Source organism: Phascolarctos cinereus, unplaced genomic scaffold (assembly GCF_003287225.1).
Source record: "Phascolarctos cinereus isolate Bilbo 61053 unplaced genomic scaffold, phaCin_HiC Scaffold_2;HRSCAF=192, whole genome shotgun sequence".
NCBI lineage: Eukaryota > Metazoa > Chordata > Mammalia > Diprotodontia > Phascolarctidae > Phascolarctos > Phascolarctos cinereus.
In genome coordinates, this window is record NW_027555625.1 from 229,749,447 (window position 1) to 229,768,768 (window position 19,322).

The 19,322-nt window shown below is 46.4% G+C and overlaps 1 protein-coding gene across 1 annotated transcript in view; it reads right to left on the minus strand.

Moving 5' to 3' along the window:
* The window catches only part of SULF2 (sulfatase 2), a 138,992-nt gene that overhangs the window by 37,384 nt on the left and 82,286 nt on the right, over positions 1-19,322 (minus strand). The window contains exons 4-5 of the mRNA XM_020984167.2: positions 14,721-14,872; positions 6,278-6,447 (exon numbers count right to left, since the gene is read on the minus strand). Coding sequence (XP_020839826.1) covers positions 6,278-6,447; positions 14,721-14,872 — 322 coding nt within the window. The remainder of the gene's footprint in view (positions 1-6,277; positions 6,448-14,720; positions 14,873-19,322) is intronic.

Genomic DNA, 19,322 nt, shown 5'->3' on the forward strand with positions numbered 1-19,322 from the left:
CAGAGTAAGGGCTAACTTAATATATATTTGACTTAAGACACCTAAAAAGTTATCCTATGAGATCTAAATCTGAACAAAGTTGTACAGAGAGAAGCAGCTGTGGGATAACAGAAAGAGGTCTGGATTGGAGTTAACAAGATTCCCAGATCTGCCACTTACTAGACACATCACCACAGACAAGTCCCTTCCACTCCTGAGGCCTCAGTTGGGCGGGATGACCCCTAAGGTTCTTTCTAGCTCTGAATTTGATGATTGGCAGATCATGATATACTTCAAACCGACTCGGTCTGCCAACTGCTCTTGAACCCTGTCCCTGCCAACACTTGTAGCAGACTCTCCATTCTGCTGCAACTGAAGCCACTCAGGGTCTGCACAACCAGTGCTTGCTGACAGACTGAGAGGACCAAGGGAAAATAAGTGTTGGCCCATCAGCTACCCCTACAAGCAAAAGAAAATACCCACCTAAGGGGCAAAATAGAAGGCTTAGTGCTAGGAGGCCTGTGTTAAAGCTCCAGTCTGGGTCCTTGCTAACTCTAGGTGGCCCAGAGGATAGAGTGCCCCACCTGGAGTCAGGAAGACTCATATTCCCGAGTTCAAATCTAGCCTCACACACTTACTAGCTGTGTGACCCTGGGCAAGTCGCTTAGCCCTGTTTGTCTCAGTTTCCTCATCTGTAAAATGAGCCGGAGAAGGAAATGGCAAACCACTCTAGTATCTCTCCCATGAAAACCCCAAATGGGGTCATGAAGAGTTAGATGCCATCGAACAACAACAAAGCATATGACCCCTGCCTCCCTGAGCTTCAGTTTCCTCACCTGAAAAATGGGAGCTCATCTCACATAAGCCACCTACCTTAGAGGGCTGCTGTGACGAAAAGTGTTTGTAAAGCTCGTAATGTTACTATAAACATAGGCTATTACCATGATTTTTATTTTAGCCTGGTTGATGAGCTTTTACAATAACCCCAGGGGCCAGGCGATACAGATCTGAATCAGACCACAAAGCTTTGTTTACACCTCCCTTAATCACTCCCAAATCCTTCAGTATTAGAGGTATTTGTGTACATGTTGGACAATCGATCAGCCCAGTATCTGGTAAGCCCTCCCACCAGAGCAGGAGCTCTGCAAGGCGGGGAGTCTGTGCTCTTTAGTTCTATATTTCCTAATGCTAAGCACACAGGAGGTATTTAATAAATGGTTGTTGATGTGATCAGCGGATTCTTTTCCAGTCTTTTCTCCTCCAAACCATCCCAATCCTACCATCTCTACTCATCTCCTGAAAGCACAGCTCTTATAATGTAATTCACTGTAAGTTCCATCAATACCTGTTGAAATCCAACCCAACCTTTAATAATAATAATAATAATAATTATTATTATTATAATAATCTAGCATTTACATAGTGATTTAAGGTTTGCAAAGTTCTTTAAAAATACTATTTCCTTTGATCCTCACAATAATCCTGGGAGGTAGGTTCTATTATTTCCATTTTACTGGTGAGGAAACTGAGGCCGAGGGACCTTCCCAGGGTCACATAGCTGGTAAGTGAGGCTAAATTTGAACGGAGGTGTTCCTGAGCCCATGTCCAGTGATCTGTCCGCACTGCACCACCTACCTGCCTTCAGGGCCTGCCTTCCATAAAGCCTTGCCCTGATCCCCTCGGAGCTCTTGTACCTCTGCCCCAACATCTGACGAAGAGGCAGCTAGGTGGCGAAGTGCCAGGCCTGGATTCGGGAAGAATTACCTTCCGGAGTTAAATTCTGGCTGCAGACACAAACTAGGTGTGTGACCTTGGGCAAGTCACTTCACCCTGTTTGCCTCAGTTTCCTCATCAGTAAATAAGCTAGAGAAAAAAAACGACAAACCACTTCAGTATCTTTGCCAAGAAAACCCCAAATGGGGTCACAAAGAGTCGGAGATGATTAAAAACAACTCAACAGCAAAAATCATCTGAAGAAATCTCTTCTCTCCTTGACACTCCCCAGTCTTTTGTCTTGCGCCTCACTTTTTTTTCCAGCCTCACATTACCTTATGTTTACATCTTAGTCACTTCCCCAGTGGGAGAGCTCCTGCAGAAAACCTACATGAGCTGGGTCTGAGGATACCCAGGTCTTTGCCACCTTCTTGGCTCTCCCACACATCCGTAGTCAATAAGAAAATAGTGACTGGATTTCAGCAAGCTGGAGGGGAAGGCTTTTCAAAGCCAGCCCTGAACAGAAACAGGAGGCTGAGGGGAGTGGGGCAAAGGAGGGGGAAGGGGCAAGGCCTTGCTCAGAGAAAAAAAAATGCCTTTTCTTCTCTGATACCTTAATAGCCTCTTGAATATCAGAACGTTCTCATGGCTGGAATAATCACATTACAGTTCTGACCATGCTGACCGTTATGGAAACTGTTGCTATGTAATGCCCACGATGAATCACTATACCGGGCAGACTCCTTCTGGACTTTGCTTTGTGCCTCCTTGGTGGATTGGAGACTCCTGCTGCTAAATCCTGCCTTGGCCCACGGGTTCCCTTTGATTGCTGCAAACACCGCCCTCTCATGCACAACAGATTCATCATCTTATCGACCAATCCAAGGTGGAAAGAACTTCCTGAGGCAGGAGTCATGAGCGGCCCCAGCCTTCCCCATACCCAGTGAAATTTTTTAAAGCAAAGTTTGGAGGAAAGGGAAAAGTCATGCCCTGTGATTCTAATGGGGCCCCATCTCTCTCTCTCTCTCTCTCTGTCCTCTCTCCCTCCTCCTCCCTCCCTCTTCCTGTCATTTTGAGTAGCTACTGCCCACTGCATTAGGAACTGGAGGAAGGGGATGAGGATGGACCCAGGCTGGCTGTGTGTTCCCATTCCTGAGCCAGGGAATTGGAAAGAGGAAGAAGACATGGAAATAAAATGGTTCCTTTTGGGATTTTGTTGTCCTACCTACCTGCTTTTTCTGGGACAAAGATTTGAAAGAGAGGCTTGGTCTTAAAGCTAAAGGGACTTGAAGCAAGGGTCTTCTGAACACAGAACAAGGGCCTCACTGCCTGTGAGCTTTCCAAGTGTCAAGCAAAGTACCCTCGGTGTAGATGTCTGCGTAGTCATGGCAGCTAGGTGGTGGAGTGGATAGAATACTGCACTTGGGGGTCAGGTAGAACTGAGTTCAAATCCTGCCTCAGATCCTGTGAAAGTTGCTTTAACACTCTCTCTCTACCTCAGTTTCTCCATCTGGGAAAGGGGGAGAATAATACTACCTCCCTCAGAGGGCTGTTGTGAGGACCGAGTCAGATGACATCTGCAAAGTGCTTTGCAAACTTTAAAGCACTGCCCAATTGTCAGTTATTCTTACCACCATTATTATCATTTTTATGCACAGTTTTGGAATGTCGATCTCAAAGTCTCCCCTAGTGGAAGTCAATAAAGGCCCTGCCAGATAGCACAGGGCAGCTTATCACCACAATTGTCTCCCCGCCGCCAGAGCACGATAGAGCCACCGTCACCAATGCCTGACCAAGAAGCAGCACCTTAGACTCTAGGGCCCATCTTAGGGTGGGGCCCCGGGAAAAAAGGGTGGGTCTGTGTGAGGAATGGTGGTCTAATGAACCTCACAAGGAACTGCAGGATTTAGAGTAGAAGGGACTTCCAAAATCATTTAGTCCCATCTTTTCAATCTGCAGATGAGAAAGCTGAGGCTTAGGAAGATCAAGTGACCTGCCAAATGTTATACAGTTAAGTGACAGAATCCAATTCAAACCCAATTCCTGTCTCCAAATCCAGTGCTCTTTCCACTACAAAATACTACTGTACTTCTCTATTCCAGGCACATTTCATAGGGAAACTGAAGTAGGTGCATGAATTATGGTGCATGACAAGGAGGGTCATTGCCTGTTGATTCTGACACATCGATATCTCTTCATATCTGTATCTTCATTCTAGTCTCACTGGTTTTTCCCTACTCCAGATCCTTATTACCACTAGTGTGGACTAATCCCCTGCCTCCATTCTCTCCTGACTTCCAAGTTACCCTGTACTGCCAGACTAATTTTTCTAGGGTAGAGCTCTGATCATATCTCCCCTGCTCATCACCATTCAGTGGCTCCCCACTGCCTCTAGCATAAAGCCCAAACTTTTCAGCCTGGTGACCAAGGCCCTTTATAACATGAGCCTACCTGATTGTTCTAAACTGATCCAATACTCTTCCCTCCACATATTCGGTACTTCAGCTAAAAAGTAGTACTTGACAACCCCTATACATGTGCTGTGCTCTCCTGCCTCTGTTTGTACCATTTCCCGTACTTGCAACACCCCTTCTCTCTCCAACGTATCCCCTGCTGCAACCCATTGAAATCCATCTTCCAGGTTCTTCTCTAAAGCCACTTTCTTCACAGAGCCTTTCCTGATTCTCCCAGCTGGAAGTGATCTCCCTCTTCTCTGAATTCCTCTGGAATTCTATTTGGATCTTCCTTACATTCTATTTTGTTTTCTAGGGGTGTGTGTGTGTGTGTGTGTGTGTGCATGTGTATTTATGGAAGAGATTTCCCCACTAGATTGTAATCATCTTGAGACCTAGACTTTAGCAAACAGCACATTAGAAAGAACATAGATTTTGGAGTCAATGACTAACTTGGGTTCAAATCCTGGCTTTGATATTCTCTGTGTGATAATGGGAAAGTCACTGTCCTTGATACTTCTTAGAGGCAGTCAGGTGGTCCACTGGGTAAAGCACTGGACTTGGAGTCAGGCAGACCCAAATTTAAATCTGACCTCAGGCACCTGCTAGCTATGTGACCCTGGGCAAGTCACTTTACTTTTATCTGCCTCAGTTTCCTCAGATGCAAAATGGGGATAATAATTGCATCTACCTCCCAGGGTTGTCGTGATGATCACATGAGCTAATATCTGTAAAATTCTAAGCATAGTAGCACCTGGTACACAGTAGGTACTTAATAAATAATTGTTCCCTTCTTTCCAATTCCTCATCTCTAAAATTAGGGGGCTGGACTCTAGCCCTAGCTAAAGAACAATGATCTGTATCTCATTTCATCTTCTCCTGTAGCACTCATTCAGCATACTGCTCTGCACCCAGCTGGTGCTTAAATATTTTGCCCAGTTCAGTTTTGGAAGGAGTACGCCCAATGCCAGTCACGGTCAGAATCCTGAACGTGCTGAGATGCTGCTGCAGGCAGGTTTGATAGACATTAAAGAAAATGTAGGCAGGCACATTCTTTCCACTCCCTCCTCCCCACCTCTGACTCTGGCCCAGCTGTAGGACTTTTTTTTTTGTTTTGCAGATGATTATACCTTAGAGATAAGAACGCCTTCCAAACACACTCCTAATAAGGCGAAGGTTGATTGTATGTGTAAGTAATATCAGGCACTGCTCATTTTGAATTTCTGTAATTTTCATTTCAAAGGGGAAATAAATGAGCAGGAGATGTCAAACAATTTAAACATGAAATACCGGGCTGCTTTGGGGTAAGAACAGCACCTTCTTTAAAGCAGCAGAGAAAGCCATGGAATGAACACATGCTTTCTAGACTTCTTACAGCACAGATGACACAGCAGGGTAGAAAGAATGCCTGGCTTTGAGTCAGAAGACTTGGGTTCAAATCCTAATACTGACACTTAATGACCCTAGGCAGGTCACTGTCGTTGAGCTCCAGTTTTCTTATCAGTGAAGTGGTGAGATTAAAGCTTCTTGTACTATTTCCTGCCTCCTGGGGTTGTTTTATATTAAACATTTTTTGTCACCTTTATGGTACCATAGAAATGGGAGTTGCTGTCATGCTCATCTAGAAAGCAGGCTGAGTTTGGACTGATTTGGCCACCGCGCCCATATTTGCTGCTGTGCATCATGGGAGTGTCTGGCTGGCAAGTCTGGGAGATTTGGCCTGGTGTGCGGAGGCAGTGGGTCAGAATCCAAGACTAAGCCAGGATAGCCAGTGCACTGGAGGCTGGTTTCTCCTCCTCTATCAAATGCAGCTCCCAACTCCTCCCCAAAGACCAGGGGATCAGGAGGTTAACACACAGCACTTATCAGCTCAGTGCCACTCTGAGCTTCATCTAAAAGCAATTACAGAAAGGGGGAAATACATTCTGATTTTAATGAAAATTAAACTCCCTGAATATTCATGCCATCTCCAAATTGCCCCGTCCTTGCCACTCTCAATCAGTTAAGCAAATGTACATTTTGGTCTTTCTGAAAAACAACAACAACCAGTAACACAAAACAAAACCCAGACTGGCTTCCCGCGAGGCTTAGTTCTGTGACCCTCCTCTGGCTCAAGGGGAGCTTGACCTTACATGTGCTGCGAGGCATTGGGGAAGAGCTGAGAGTACTGCGGGGCTGAGTCTTCAGGGCCATGGGGAGCAGCGTGGCTGATGACCATCAGGACTGGCCTGTGTGGATACATCTTCTTGGAGGTCCGAAAGAAGCTCACGCTGTCATTGGTGATCAGGTCTGTGAGGTAATCCTGAAGGGGAGACAAAGCAGGGGTTAGGGGAAAGGGAGGAAAACAGAAAAAATGGGGGCAGCGAAGTGGCACAGTGGATAGAGCACCGACCCTGGAGCTGACTTCAAATCCAGCCTCAGACACTTATTAGCTGTGTGACCCTGGGCAAGTCACTTAGCCTCCATTTGCCTAGTTCCCTCAGCTGTTCAAAGGGGATATTAACAGCATCCACACCACAGGGTTGATGTGAAGATAAAATATGCTCGTAGAGCCTCAGCAGTGTTTGGTACATAATAGGCATGTAATAAACGCTGTTTCCTTCCTTCTTTCTCCTCTAAGTTTTCTTTTCCAGTTTCTTGAACTGATTGCCTACCATGCCACTGTGGAGCTGGAGAGTGCTGAACTTGGGGTTAGGCAGACATGATTTTGAATCTGGCCTCCACCATTTACTAGTGATGTGACCTTGGGCACTTAACATTCTAGGCCTCAGTTTCCTCATCTGTAAAATGGTGGAGTTAAACTAGATGACCTCTAAGACCTCAACCAGCTCAAAATCTCTGATACGAGGATGTTGACCTAACCTCTTCACTTACAGAAATAGGAGGGAAATGAAGAAGATAGGAGGGAGATCTGGTAAGGGGAGAACAGAAGGGGTTATTCTCTTAGGAGGCTGTAGACGCTCCTATTCTTAAATTCTACATGAACTCTGGGTAACTAGCCATCTCTGTAGGCCCGAGGCAGGGGGATGGAAAGGTGACCTCTGTAGCCTCAGGATTCTACAAAAGGGATTTGCTGTTCTCTTCATGTCTGAGAAATGTGACATAAAACCCAAAGGCTTCCTAAAGGCATGTGGAAAACCTGCTTTATGCTCCACTGGGGGATTCAACTGCCTAAGCATGAAGGGCTGGAAGGAAAGATAAGCTGATGTTTCAACAACCAGTGGATCAATTCCCGTTCAATCTGAATGGTAATCAGGGAGGCCTATCAATAGCTCACTGTATTGACAGTGGCTTCTTCTACCACCGCTGTCAGAAGAGCTCAGAACTGGGCTGATGGGACTAAGCAACAGGAAGAGAAAGGGAGAGATGCGGGAAAATAATTAAATCAAGCAATGCCATGGCTAGAAATGGGAGCCATGCTATTCTGGGCACAAGGAAGGGGGAAGACCGCTGGTACAGGCTGAATACAGAGAGATGGACACTCCGAGAGAGACAAACACAGAATACAGAGAAAGGGGAGATTGTTTTGGGGGGGTGGGGAAGGAGGCAGAGTCAGAGAAGGCTTTAAAGGAGGAATAGGATCTCAGGTGAAATAAAGGTAGAGGGAAAAGGACCTTGGTTGGAATCTTGGCTCTCCTCTATTACTCTTGTGATATCAGCCAAGTCCTGTCTCCTCTTAGGGCCTTAGTTTCCTCATCTGTAAAACGAGAAGATTGAACTAGATGACCTCTCAGGTTCCTTTCAGGCCCTACATTTGGGATGCCATGATCCTCTGTGTTAGAGGAAGGGAGACTTTGCATTGCATTTCCATTGTTGGCAGTGGGAAGCTCTCTGAGACAGCCTTACCCACCCTACCCCAACCCTCACCTCACTTTGCATAGCAGCGAGCAATGTTTCCCCGGTTACAGACAGGTTTACCCACTGAGACTCTGAGGCTCATTATCTCTGGGATCGTTAGCTGTCTGCAAGGTGCCAGCCTAGGGCCGCTTTGGTAATTAGGGAAAGGTCCAGATTGATGAGACTTGGACAAGAGCAGCCAATGTAATGTGGGCGGTGAGGGATGAAGCTTGCACAATGGTGCAGGCAGGTGAACTCCCAGGCAAGGGAATGGAATCTGCCACACAAGTCAGGCAGCCAGTGATGAACATGCGTGGCTGCTGCTGAGCCCAAGAGGCTGAGCTCTAGAGAGGGCATGGCACTTATTACCTGGGAGAAGCAGAGAGGGGTTCTGGTCAAAATGGTGCTTAGGACTGGTGTTTGGGGTGTGTGTGTGTGTGTGTGTGTGTGTGTGTGTGTGTGTGTGTGTGGCAAACCCTTCTATTCAGGTTCAAGAATATCTACTCCTGACTTTAGTTAATTCACACCCACTCAAGTATGGAAAAAGGACCTATTATGTGCACAGCATGGTGTTAGGTAGAGCAGAGGGACACAGAGAGAAGAGTGAAAGAACTTATCTTTATTCAGAGAGACAAGAGTTAGATCAGGCATCTTACTGTAGGATAGAGAACAGTGGATCCAGAGACAGCAGGGACCTGGGTCAGAATCCCGGTTCTATAATAGCTATGTGACCTTAATCCCTAAACCTATTAGCCTCAATCTCCTCATCTGAGAAATGGGCATAATAGCACCATGCACCTCACACCTCCACAAGGCTGTCAGGAGGAACAAATGTGCTTTGTCAACCCTAACGTAATACTGAGATGGAAGAGCTTCATTATAAAATGATGCTCTCTCTGTACACAGATATTGCTGCTTACATACTTGTCAGGGTGAGGCCTTTAAGGTTTTTTTTTCCTCCATGATTAGGAAGATGTCTACAGTGAGACATCTGATATTAGAACGTCTTCCGGGTCCCCTTATGACCGCCCCTTACGGGATGGCCAGCTGGGGTTCTAGGTACAGTCTCTCTTCCAGGCGCATGGAATCGCAGCCACTTAGAGCTGGAAAGTTCACGCGTGAACAACTGTTGTTTTATAGAGAGTCAGAGAGTGAGGAGTGACTTCCCTGGAGACACACTGGTAAATCAGTAGCAGAGCCAGTATCGGGCCAACTCAGTTCCAGGACAGGTAAGTGAACAGTCATTTATATGGCTCCTACTATGTGCCAGGCACTACGCTAAGTGCTTTTTACAAATATTACCACATTTGATCCTCGCAGCGACCCTGCATTACAGATGCTGCTATTGTCTCCATTTTACATGTGGGGAAACTGAGGCAAGCAGCAATTAAGGGCCTACCCCAGTGTTACACAGCTTGTAAGTGTCTGAGGCTGGATTTGAACTTTGGTCTCCCCAACTCCAGACCCAGCACTTTATCCACCACACCACCCAGCTGCCTACGGACAGGGCTCTTTCCATCCTGTGCCTAGAATATACATAACCCCGTCCTTGCTAGTCCAAGGTTTGTTTTACAGTCAAACTGGAGGAATCTCAGGGCATGAAGGGGATATGATCAAGGTGAATTATTTACTACTGCTCCCGAGCTGTTGTTGGCAAAGTGAATTTATTTTAATTTGTTTTTCTCGGGGGGGATACAGTACTTGCCACGGAGAATAAAAATGTGATTCCAATATGAGAAGCTCATTATTTTACCAAGGGTGATTCTGAACTTTTGCCTGGTAGAGGGGGCGGCACAAATCGCTGGCTTTGGAGCCAATCAGAAAGCACGAGGCCAAGCAGAAGTCAGACAAGGCTGGCGGCTTAAATTGGAGACTGGACATATATGCCACAAATGCCCGGCAGTGCTGCTGGGAATGGAAGCAATCTCCCCGGGAGGGCGGAGAGGGGTGAGCGCTTCATCCTTTGTAGTTGTGTCCCCAGTGTGCGGCATGCAGGAGGCGCTTAATAAATGCTTGATTGAGAGGATGTAGCATGCCAGAGCTGGCAGGGATTTTTGAACAAAGAACATGGAATGCCAAAGCTGAAAGGGACCTCAGAACAGGGAGTGTCCTTAGAATTAATATCGTCCAACCTCCTTGTTTTATATGTGAAAAAAAAAATGAGGTCTAGAGAGCAGGAAGTGACCTACTCAAGGGCACAAGGTCATACGGCCAGTCACCAGAACCTGAAGCTGGAAAACAAATCAACAGCTTATACTTAGCAGGTACACCTGATAAGAAAGGTGACTGGTGCACATAGCCAGGGGACATTAGGATCACAGGCCTGAGGCTGCAAGGGACCTCAGAGCCCATCGAGTCTAACCTCATTTTACAGAGGAAGAAACACACCCAGGGAGGTTGAGTAAATCGTTGGAGGGCTTTCAGGCGGGGTCAGGGTCGACCCAGGCCTCTGAACCTGCCTTTGTGAGTGCAGTGCTCTCTCATTTACTGGACAACTGGCCCTGGACCCAGACAGGAGGCAACTGGAGGAAAATTCAAGGGGACGGAAGTGTTGGTTTGAAACGATTTCCCAATGTTAAAGAGGATGAGTACAATCTCAGCTCTTTCAGGTCTATGCAGCTCCCCCTTCCCAGAGCCTTGCTGCCTTCCTGCTGTGCCCCCTTCCCCCTAATGAGCATACGCCATCAATAATTTATCTACATCAATAAATCAGGAGGCGCTACAACCCGTTTGAGGAAATTGCTAGCTTGTGGCTGTAAGCAAGTGAATGCATTTTGTTCCGAGTAAATGTGGTCCTTGCTAAGAAACCCTGCCAGCAGGAGAGATGCTAAGAGCTCTCAGGAAGGAGAGTGCAGGGTGGGCCAAAAACAGACTCAGTGACATCAAAGTGGGGCTGTATCTTTCCTGGATACTCCTGGCCGCAGAGCCCAGGAGCGGCCTTCTAGCACCCCTCCTGCCCCAGGCTGCAGAGCTATTTCTTAGGCAATGAATAAACCAGCTGTTGAGGGAGTTTGGGCCCTGGGTTAAGAAATAAATGTCATCAGCTTTTCCAAAGCAGCACAGTGTTGCTCCTGGGGTCTCTATATCCTTTCTCATCCCTGGAAGCTGGGTTGGACCCCCTAAGACAGGCTAGCCAACTCTCTTCTGGCTCCACTGGGGGAAGGGACATGGTTCTCAGGGTCCCTGACATACTCCTAGTCTTGGGACTGAGTTACTCCTCTGCTCGGGAAGCCAGTAGCATCTTTTTCATTATCCCGGCCACGGGACCCACTCTCTGCCCTCTACCACCTACCTCTTGGTTTAAAAAGAAAAAAAAAAACAGAAGTACATTAGGTTGGCAATCTTCCCTTCACAAGCCCGGGATCTTCCCTTCCTGGTTGGCTGGCCACCCTAAGCAGCTGACATACACACTCTCTGCTTTTTTCAGCCATCTCATGGACAACAGTGACCTGCTCCCCATGTCCTATTCTAAGCTTTCCGGAAGTTCCCTCAGTCTTCATGAACAACACACTGTCAACATTCTGACGTCTTTAACCTCCTGGGGGTGCCTCTCTTTCCTCCTGAAAAACCCTGGAGCTGAAGTGGGGATAATTATACCTGCCCCCCTGCCCTCCGGGGGCAGTTGTGAGAAGAGCACTTTGTTAACCTGTTGGCATGTGAGTCATGGATACGGATGAAATTTTGTTTTTTTTGGGGGGAAGGGGAGCAGTTATTAAAGTAACAATGCTGTGCTATTCAAGTTTACATGGTACTGAAGAGTTTATAAAGTACTTTCCTTAACGCGACCTCTGACAGGGAAATAGGCCGGGCAGGCACTCAACGTCAATACTACGGTGGCACTTTGAACTCCTCAGTGTAGGCACGCCATCTGCTAGTGCTAAAGGTCACCCATCAGCTGTTGTATCCCATGGGATTCTTGTCTATGTCTTGGCATGAATCCCTTAGAGACAAATGACCCAATGAGTTGAAGGCCTTCCTCTGGTTCTTTTTATTGAAAAAAAGGATAGCTATTACTATTATTAATTATTCCCATTTTTTAGAAGAGGAAATTGACGATATAAGAGGTCAAGAAATTGGCTCAGGGTCACACAGCTGACTAGTATCAGAGTGAGGACTTTGAATCCAAGTCTTATGATCTAAGTCTCTTTTCCAACCACAGTGAATGGCTATCTCTCTATTCAAATGAAGAAGCATTTATCATTCTTGTTCAGTTGTTTTCAGTCACATCCAACTCCTTCTGACCCCATTTGGGGCTTTCTTGGCGAAGATGCTAGAGTGGTTTGCCATTTCCTTCTCTAGCTCATTTTACAGATGAAGAAACTGAGGCAAACAGGGTTAGGTGACTTGTTCAGAGTCACACAGCTAAGAAAGTGAGGTCAAATTTGAACTCAGGAAGATGAGTCTTCCTGACTCCAGGCCTGGTGCTCTGTGCACTCTGGCGCCACCTAGCTGCCCAGTATTTATTAAGCTCCTATTATATATCAGGCACTGTGCTAAGTGTTGGGGATATAGAGAAAGGTAAAAGAGGGGGCCAAAATGTAAACACATGGGTACAAATGAGATGTGGACAGGACAAGCTGAAGAGCATTTGGGAGGAAAGGCAGTCGTATTAAGGGAGGCTGGGAAAGGCTTCTTGCAGAAGGCGGGATTTTGGTTGGGACCTGAAAGAAGCCACAGAAGACAAAAGGGGAGGGAGGAGAGAATTCCGGGCTCGGGGGATAACCTGTCAACGTCAGCATACAGAGTGTCCAGTGAGAGGAACAGTAAGGAAGCCATTGTCACTGGAGGTAGAGTACACAGACGTACTCAGTATATGGAGGACAGTAAGGTCTAAGAAGACTGGAAAGGCAGGAGGGGCCAAGCTATGGATGGCTTTACTTCTGGACCTTTCACTTACTAACCGTGTGACTTGGACAAGTCACCTTTCCTAAAAAATGCTCTTGACTGAGTCTCAGTTTCCTCATATGTCAAATGGAGATAATACAAACCTACCTTCAGAGAAGTCCTGTGGGAATCAAACGAGATGCTGTATGTTGTGTAAATTTAAAAATACTACATAACCACAAATTATCATCACCACCATCATTATTACATAGCACCTTGCTAGATTCTGACTGGAAGACAAAAGAAATCTATTAGCGCTCAGTCCCTGGGCTCCTGGAACTCACAGAAAAGCTAGGGAGATGACACCCAGTCACAAAGAAGTTAGTGGACAGTAAAGACAAGGCAGTCCATGATGAGGACTGATGACAAAGATCACTGTGGGCTGGAGCAATGAGGGAAGGCTTCTTGGAAGAGGCAGGGATATCAACCTTGAAAATGGGATTCCAGTGCAATGCCAAAAACACTTTTAAAAGGCCTACTATTTGCAAGGCACTAGGTTAGGCCTTGGGAATACAAAACAGTCCTTTCCCTCAAGAAGCTTACATTTGACAAGAAGGGTTTTGATAAGCAGGAGAAAGAAGGAAGGTGATTTCAGACAGGGCTGGGGCAGGAGTGAGACCACCACGAGCACAGACCTGGGGCAAGAAAGAGTTTGGTGACTACCAGGGTTCAAGGGAAAGAATGGTCTGACTAGAGCAGGAATTCTTAACCCTTTTTTTGGGGGGGGCATGGCCCCTTTTAGCAATCTGGTGAAGACTAGAGATCTTTCAGAATACTATGAATAAAATAAAATAGGTATGAATACAAAGGCAACCAGTAATATAGTTACTGGAATGTTTTTAAAAAAAAAAAAGTTCACAGACTTCTGGCTTTACAACCCCTGGACCAGAGTGGAAGGTTCTCACCAGGAGATTTTGGGATATCAACAGGATGTAACAGGAGAGAAGGCTGGATAGTTGGGGTGTGGCTGGATGGTGGAAGGCCTTGACAGCCAGGCTGAGGTGTCTGGCCTTCATGCTATACACAGTGGGGAGTCACTGAAGGTTTCTGTGCAGAAAGGGGTAACAAAAATGCTTTAGGAACATTCGTCTGACTCCTACTAGCTGTGTGACCCTGGGAACTCACTTAAACTCTCAGTGCTTTGGGCAGCCGCCTAAAGATTCTAAGTTGCAGGTAAAGGTACTCACATACCTACATTGGCAGAAGGAGCTTCCTCACCTGGGAGTTCCCTATGGAAATGAAATTCCAGGTTTGTTTCCTATCTCTCATCTGATAGCCCATGGCAGGATGGACCAGAAGGAGAATAAGACTTTTTTTTTTTAATTTTAGGCAATTGGGGTTAAGTGACTTGCCCAGGGTCCCACAGCTAGTAAGTGTCAAGTGTTTGGTCTGAGGCCAGATTTGAACTCAGGTCCTCCTGTCTTCAGGGCCAGTGCTCTATCCACTGTGCCACTTAGCTGCCCCGAGAATGAGACTTCTTGAATGGAAATGGGGTGTTCTAATAATGAAGGGTAAGACCCTCATTCCTCACCTCCCTTCTAGCGGGGATACTTTTGGGTGTATGGGTTGAGAAGCCCCTTCAAGAATTCAGTGATCTTGTGACCGGGTGGTAATGGTGCCAATGGAAGGGAGGGAAGGAGATGAGAGATATTAAGAAGGAATTGAAAAAAATTTTTTTTTTAACAAAGAAGGCACTGTCAGACCCTGACAAATGACTAGAGGCAGACAGTGAAGGAGACGGAAGGGTCAAAGATGGCTGAAGTTTTGGTTGGGGGAAAAGAATCCATTTGCCTCTGAAGCTCTTCTGTTACAGGTGACATGAGGGATGAGAGCCGCCATTTTGAAAGAACCTACCTTTGAGTAGTCAAATCCATGCTTCTCCTTCACTCCATTTCTACAGAGTGTGTAGTTATAAAATCGCGAGTTTTTAAGGAGTCCCACCCATTCCTTCCAGCCGGGTGGCACATAGGAACCGTTGTATTCATTGAGGTACTTTCCAAAGAAAGCTGGGGATGAAGAAAAAAAAAGAGAGAAAGAGGTCAGGTGAGCAGATAGACTCAAAACGGCTGACCCTCCTGCACCACTAATTAAGATTCCTCTGCTGTCCTCCCCAGTCGTATTTATGAAGCTCTCATCCCACCCGAGGCATTAGTTAAACACACAGAATCTCTGGGGAATTTTTGATCTCAGAGGTCCTTTTCAGCCTGAGAGCCGATGATCTTCCTCTTCACAAGGCTATGGTCTCTGGGGAGCAAAAGGCAAACAGGGATGGTTCGTGGGCAGTCTTGGGCTAAGACCGAAGAGAGAGAGATGAGCTAGCTGCCCTCTTTAAACCTGATTGTGTTTTGGAAGTCTATAACAACCAGTGTTATTTTTCAAGTTGGATTTCAGCAGAACGTTACTATCTGGGCTGGGTTGGGGGTGAGAATGAAAAGACCTCTGAACTTGGGAGGCAGAAGACTCGGGTTCAAATCCTGCCTCTGAAGCTAATGCCTGTGCACCTTACTTAGTTTTTCTGGGCCCATCTCCAGTTTCCTCATCTGTAAAATGTGGCAATTAGACAAGATGGCCTCCAAGGTCCTTTCCATGCCCAGATCTAGGCTCCCACGATCTTATTAGTTCAGGCCTGCACAACTGCAGCCCTCAGGCTGTAAGCTGTTTGTAGCACACCAAAGGATTCTGGGCGGCCCACGAAAAACGTAGAGGATGTTTCCCTTTACGTTCTTTGTGGGCGGCCCGAAATCCTTTGGCGGGCAGCAGGCTGTGCAGGCCTGCAGTAGGTGATCTCTAAGGGCTCCTTCAAGCAAATGCTGTGGGGGCAGTTAGGTAGCACAGTGGATACAGCACTGGCCCTGGAGTTAGGAGGACCTGAGTTCAAATTCGGCCTCAGACACATAACATTCACTAGCTCTGTGACTCGGGGCAGGTCACTTAACCCCAATTGCCTCACCCAAAACAAAAAAAACAAATGCCATGAACTAAACTTTGACCTTAGAGAAAACTGAGTTATCCCACGCTTGCACTCCATGAAATCAGTAAAAGGAAACTGATGACATTGTGTTTCAGCTGGAATCCCTCTGATGAGGCCATGCTGTAATAGGGTTTTGCTGTAACTGCATGCCCGGGAGTGTGTATGCAAGTAGAAAGGGTCATCATAAGCAGTGACAGTGAGCCAGCATGGGTCTGCTCCTTCTTGGGCCCAGCCACTTAATCACCTGTCTCCAGATTGGGGATTCCCTACATGGGCAAAAGGAGAACTCTCAAGAAACACGGCAGAAAACAGTGTGTCATGGAGAGACCCCTGGACTGGGTGTCAGGAGAGCTGGGTTCTAATCTCCTCTCTGCCACTAACTTGATTGTAGGATGTTTCCCTCTTGGAGATTCAATGTGTCCTCGGTGGAATGAGAAGTTGGGCTCGAAAGGTCAAGTCCATAATGCAAGAGGTTTAACCTTTTGTATGCCATGCACCGCTTTACCAGCTCAGCCCCCTTCGCAGAATATTTTTTTTTAAACACATAAAATGAAACACATAGGATTACAAAGGAAATTAATTGCATTGAAATATAGCTCTCAAAATTTTTTTGTTGTAAGTTCCTTAGACTGAAGGTTAAGAACTCCTACCCTAAGGTCCCTTTCTGGCTTTGACATTCTATGCTCCTTGACCTGAGGTCTCTTTTAGCTCTGTCTACAATCTATAAAAATAGCTATTTTTACACCCATGCTAAGAAGTGACACATTCGGTTTTACTGAGACATCATGGCAACATGTGCCAAGCAGCTGGATTTATTCTCTCTCCACCCAAGCCACCTTTCCGAGCTGTGTGTGTCAGAGAGACAGCCCAGCCACAGGAAGGACGGCTGCCTCTGGAGCTGGGAGGTCCCGCGTTAGGGGGAGTCAAAGCAGCCAGAGGCCAGGCAGGGACTGTCACCACCTACAGGGCTGACGACAGGGGCGAGTGAGGTGTCAAACCCACCAAGGCTTCAGCCAAGCAGGCAGAGACTGTGTCAGAAGCTCGGGAGACACTACAGAGAGCTGAAGGGGAATGGAGACCCACCAGTTCCCTGCAGAGGCAGACTCTTCTTCTCAAATAACCCGCACTGGCCCACCCCTGGAGCATGGTGAAAAAGTTTTCACCATGATTGATTCCCCCCTCCCCCCAACAAGATCCCTACAAAAATGAAGTCTATCAATACTCAATGATGTTATCATATACCTTTTTCTCAAATTATTTGGCTATAACCTCACAAAGGACATGGGGCACAGTCAGAGAAACTGGGGGGAAAAGGGAAAGGAAGAGAAAGAAATTTATCTTGTAACCCTATTGAGTAAGTCATTTCACCTTTTTGGGCCTCAGTTTCCTTATCTGTAAAATGGATTAGATGGTTTCTAAGGCCCCCTCCAATTCTTAATTTATGATTCTATATAAGAATTAGGCAACTGAGTTGGAAGGGAACTTAGAAGTTGTCCAGTGCAACTCTCATTGTCTCCTACAGCATATCTCTAACAGCCTTTGCTTGAACACCTCAGTAACAGGGAACTCTCTACCCCCAAGGTGGCCCACTCCACTAAGAGCATTCCAGTTGTTTGGAAATTCCTCCTTATCGCTGTCCCAAAGTCTGTCATTCTATATCTTCCACCCTGTTTTACTCTCTAGAGCCAAAAAGAATAAGCTTAATTCTTCTGAATAAAAGCTCTTAATGTTATTTGAAGACAGCAGTCATGGTTTCCTTAGCATTATCTTGTCCAGGCTAAATATTCCTAACCCCTTCTTCAATCAGGACCAAGAGGAAGGAGTGAAAAATAAAAGATGAATAGAGAAAGAGACGAAAAGAACTGAATGTAGTAGGGCAATTTCAGGGACATCTGTCTTGAACCTTCAATATACAGTCTGTCACAATTGTGGAAAGAACACAGCCTTCTGAGATGTGTGTTACCCCAGAAGACAGAGGAGCTGGGTCCGCCACATACAGGAGTAAGTCGGCTGAATGGAAGCTGAGGAGTTAAGGAAAGGCTGGCAGGGTTAGACTCAGGAAAGGCAGGGTGGGAACTGAGACCACCTTAAGAACGGAAGCCAAATCCAGCCCACGCTGAAAAGGAAGCATTTTTGCCCTTCTGAGCGATAAAAGGACTTCCCAGCTGAGAATAACTAAGTCAGGATGTGTGGATAGGGAAGGGGGGAAATGAGAAAAGGTGGCTGGAAAGATGGAGCTTTATTCAGGGGAATCAGCAGAGAGAGAGGTCAGGTTCCCCCAGATTGTGGAGAACCATCCCCAACAACCCTGCTTCCTGAATGATACCCCAAATTTAAAGAGTGAAATGCAATCCGGTGACAGGTACCTAATTAAACAGGGCATTGGAGTTTCTCGGGCCAGACATGACGGAATAATGGGATTGTGCTATCACTTGGGGTTGGGAGTGGAGGACTAAGTAAATTACAAGCTTGGGTCTTACTGACGATGTTTCATCTCCTTTCCAGACTCACTTGCCTTTTGACTCAGCTGGTTTGACCTTGAAGTCACCTAGTAGCTGTGGGGAAAATCCTTTGTCTTAATCTAAGCCTCAGCTTCTTCATCTATAAAATGGGGCTACCAGTGGCTGCACCACCTTCCTCCCTGGGCTGTTTTTAAGGAAAGTGCTTGGAAATCTGAAAATCTGGATAGCAATGTTCACTATTACTATGCAAAAAGGCAGACTAGTATAAGAGATATAGGGCTAGAGCTGGAGTCGGGAAGACCCAGGTTTGAATTCTGCCTCAGGCAATTATTAGCTGAGTGACCCTGTTATTTAGGTATTCTCAGCCTCAGTTTCTCCAGCTGTAATATGGGGATGATAACAGTGCTTAGTCAACAAGGCTGTTGTGAGGATGAAATGTGGTAATAAAAACATGCAGAGCATTTCTCAAACCTTAAAGGGCTACCCAGAGGCAGGTTGGTGGATAAAGTGCTGCTGGGCCTGGAGCGAGGAAGAGCAGAGTTCAAATGTGGCTGCAGATACTTACTAGCTGTGTGACCTTGGGCAAGTCACTTAACCTCTGTTTGTCTTAATGCACTGGAGAAGGAAATGGCAAACCAGCCCAATACCTTTGCCTAGAAAACCCCATGGATGGCATGGTCCGTGGGGTCATGAAGATTTGGCCACAACTGAACAACAAAAGGGCTTCCCAAATGTGAGCTAGCCTAAGGGAAGAAATGGTTCCTTCTTTGAAGCATTAATTCTGGTGGTCAGGGCATGTGGAGGGGACTGATGTGGGCAGGAGAGGGACAATCTAAAACCTTTATGAGCCCACCATTATTCTATCTAATTGCATCAAGGTTCATCTATTTTAAGCCATTTCTTCCTCTGAGAAACCCTCTCTCTGCCCTTGGCCTGGAAAGTCCTAAGAACTTTGTTCTTCAAGGTCGTCAAGAGCAAGAAAGGGCAGCTAAATAGTGCCATGGAGAAAGCACTGCACTTGGA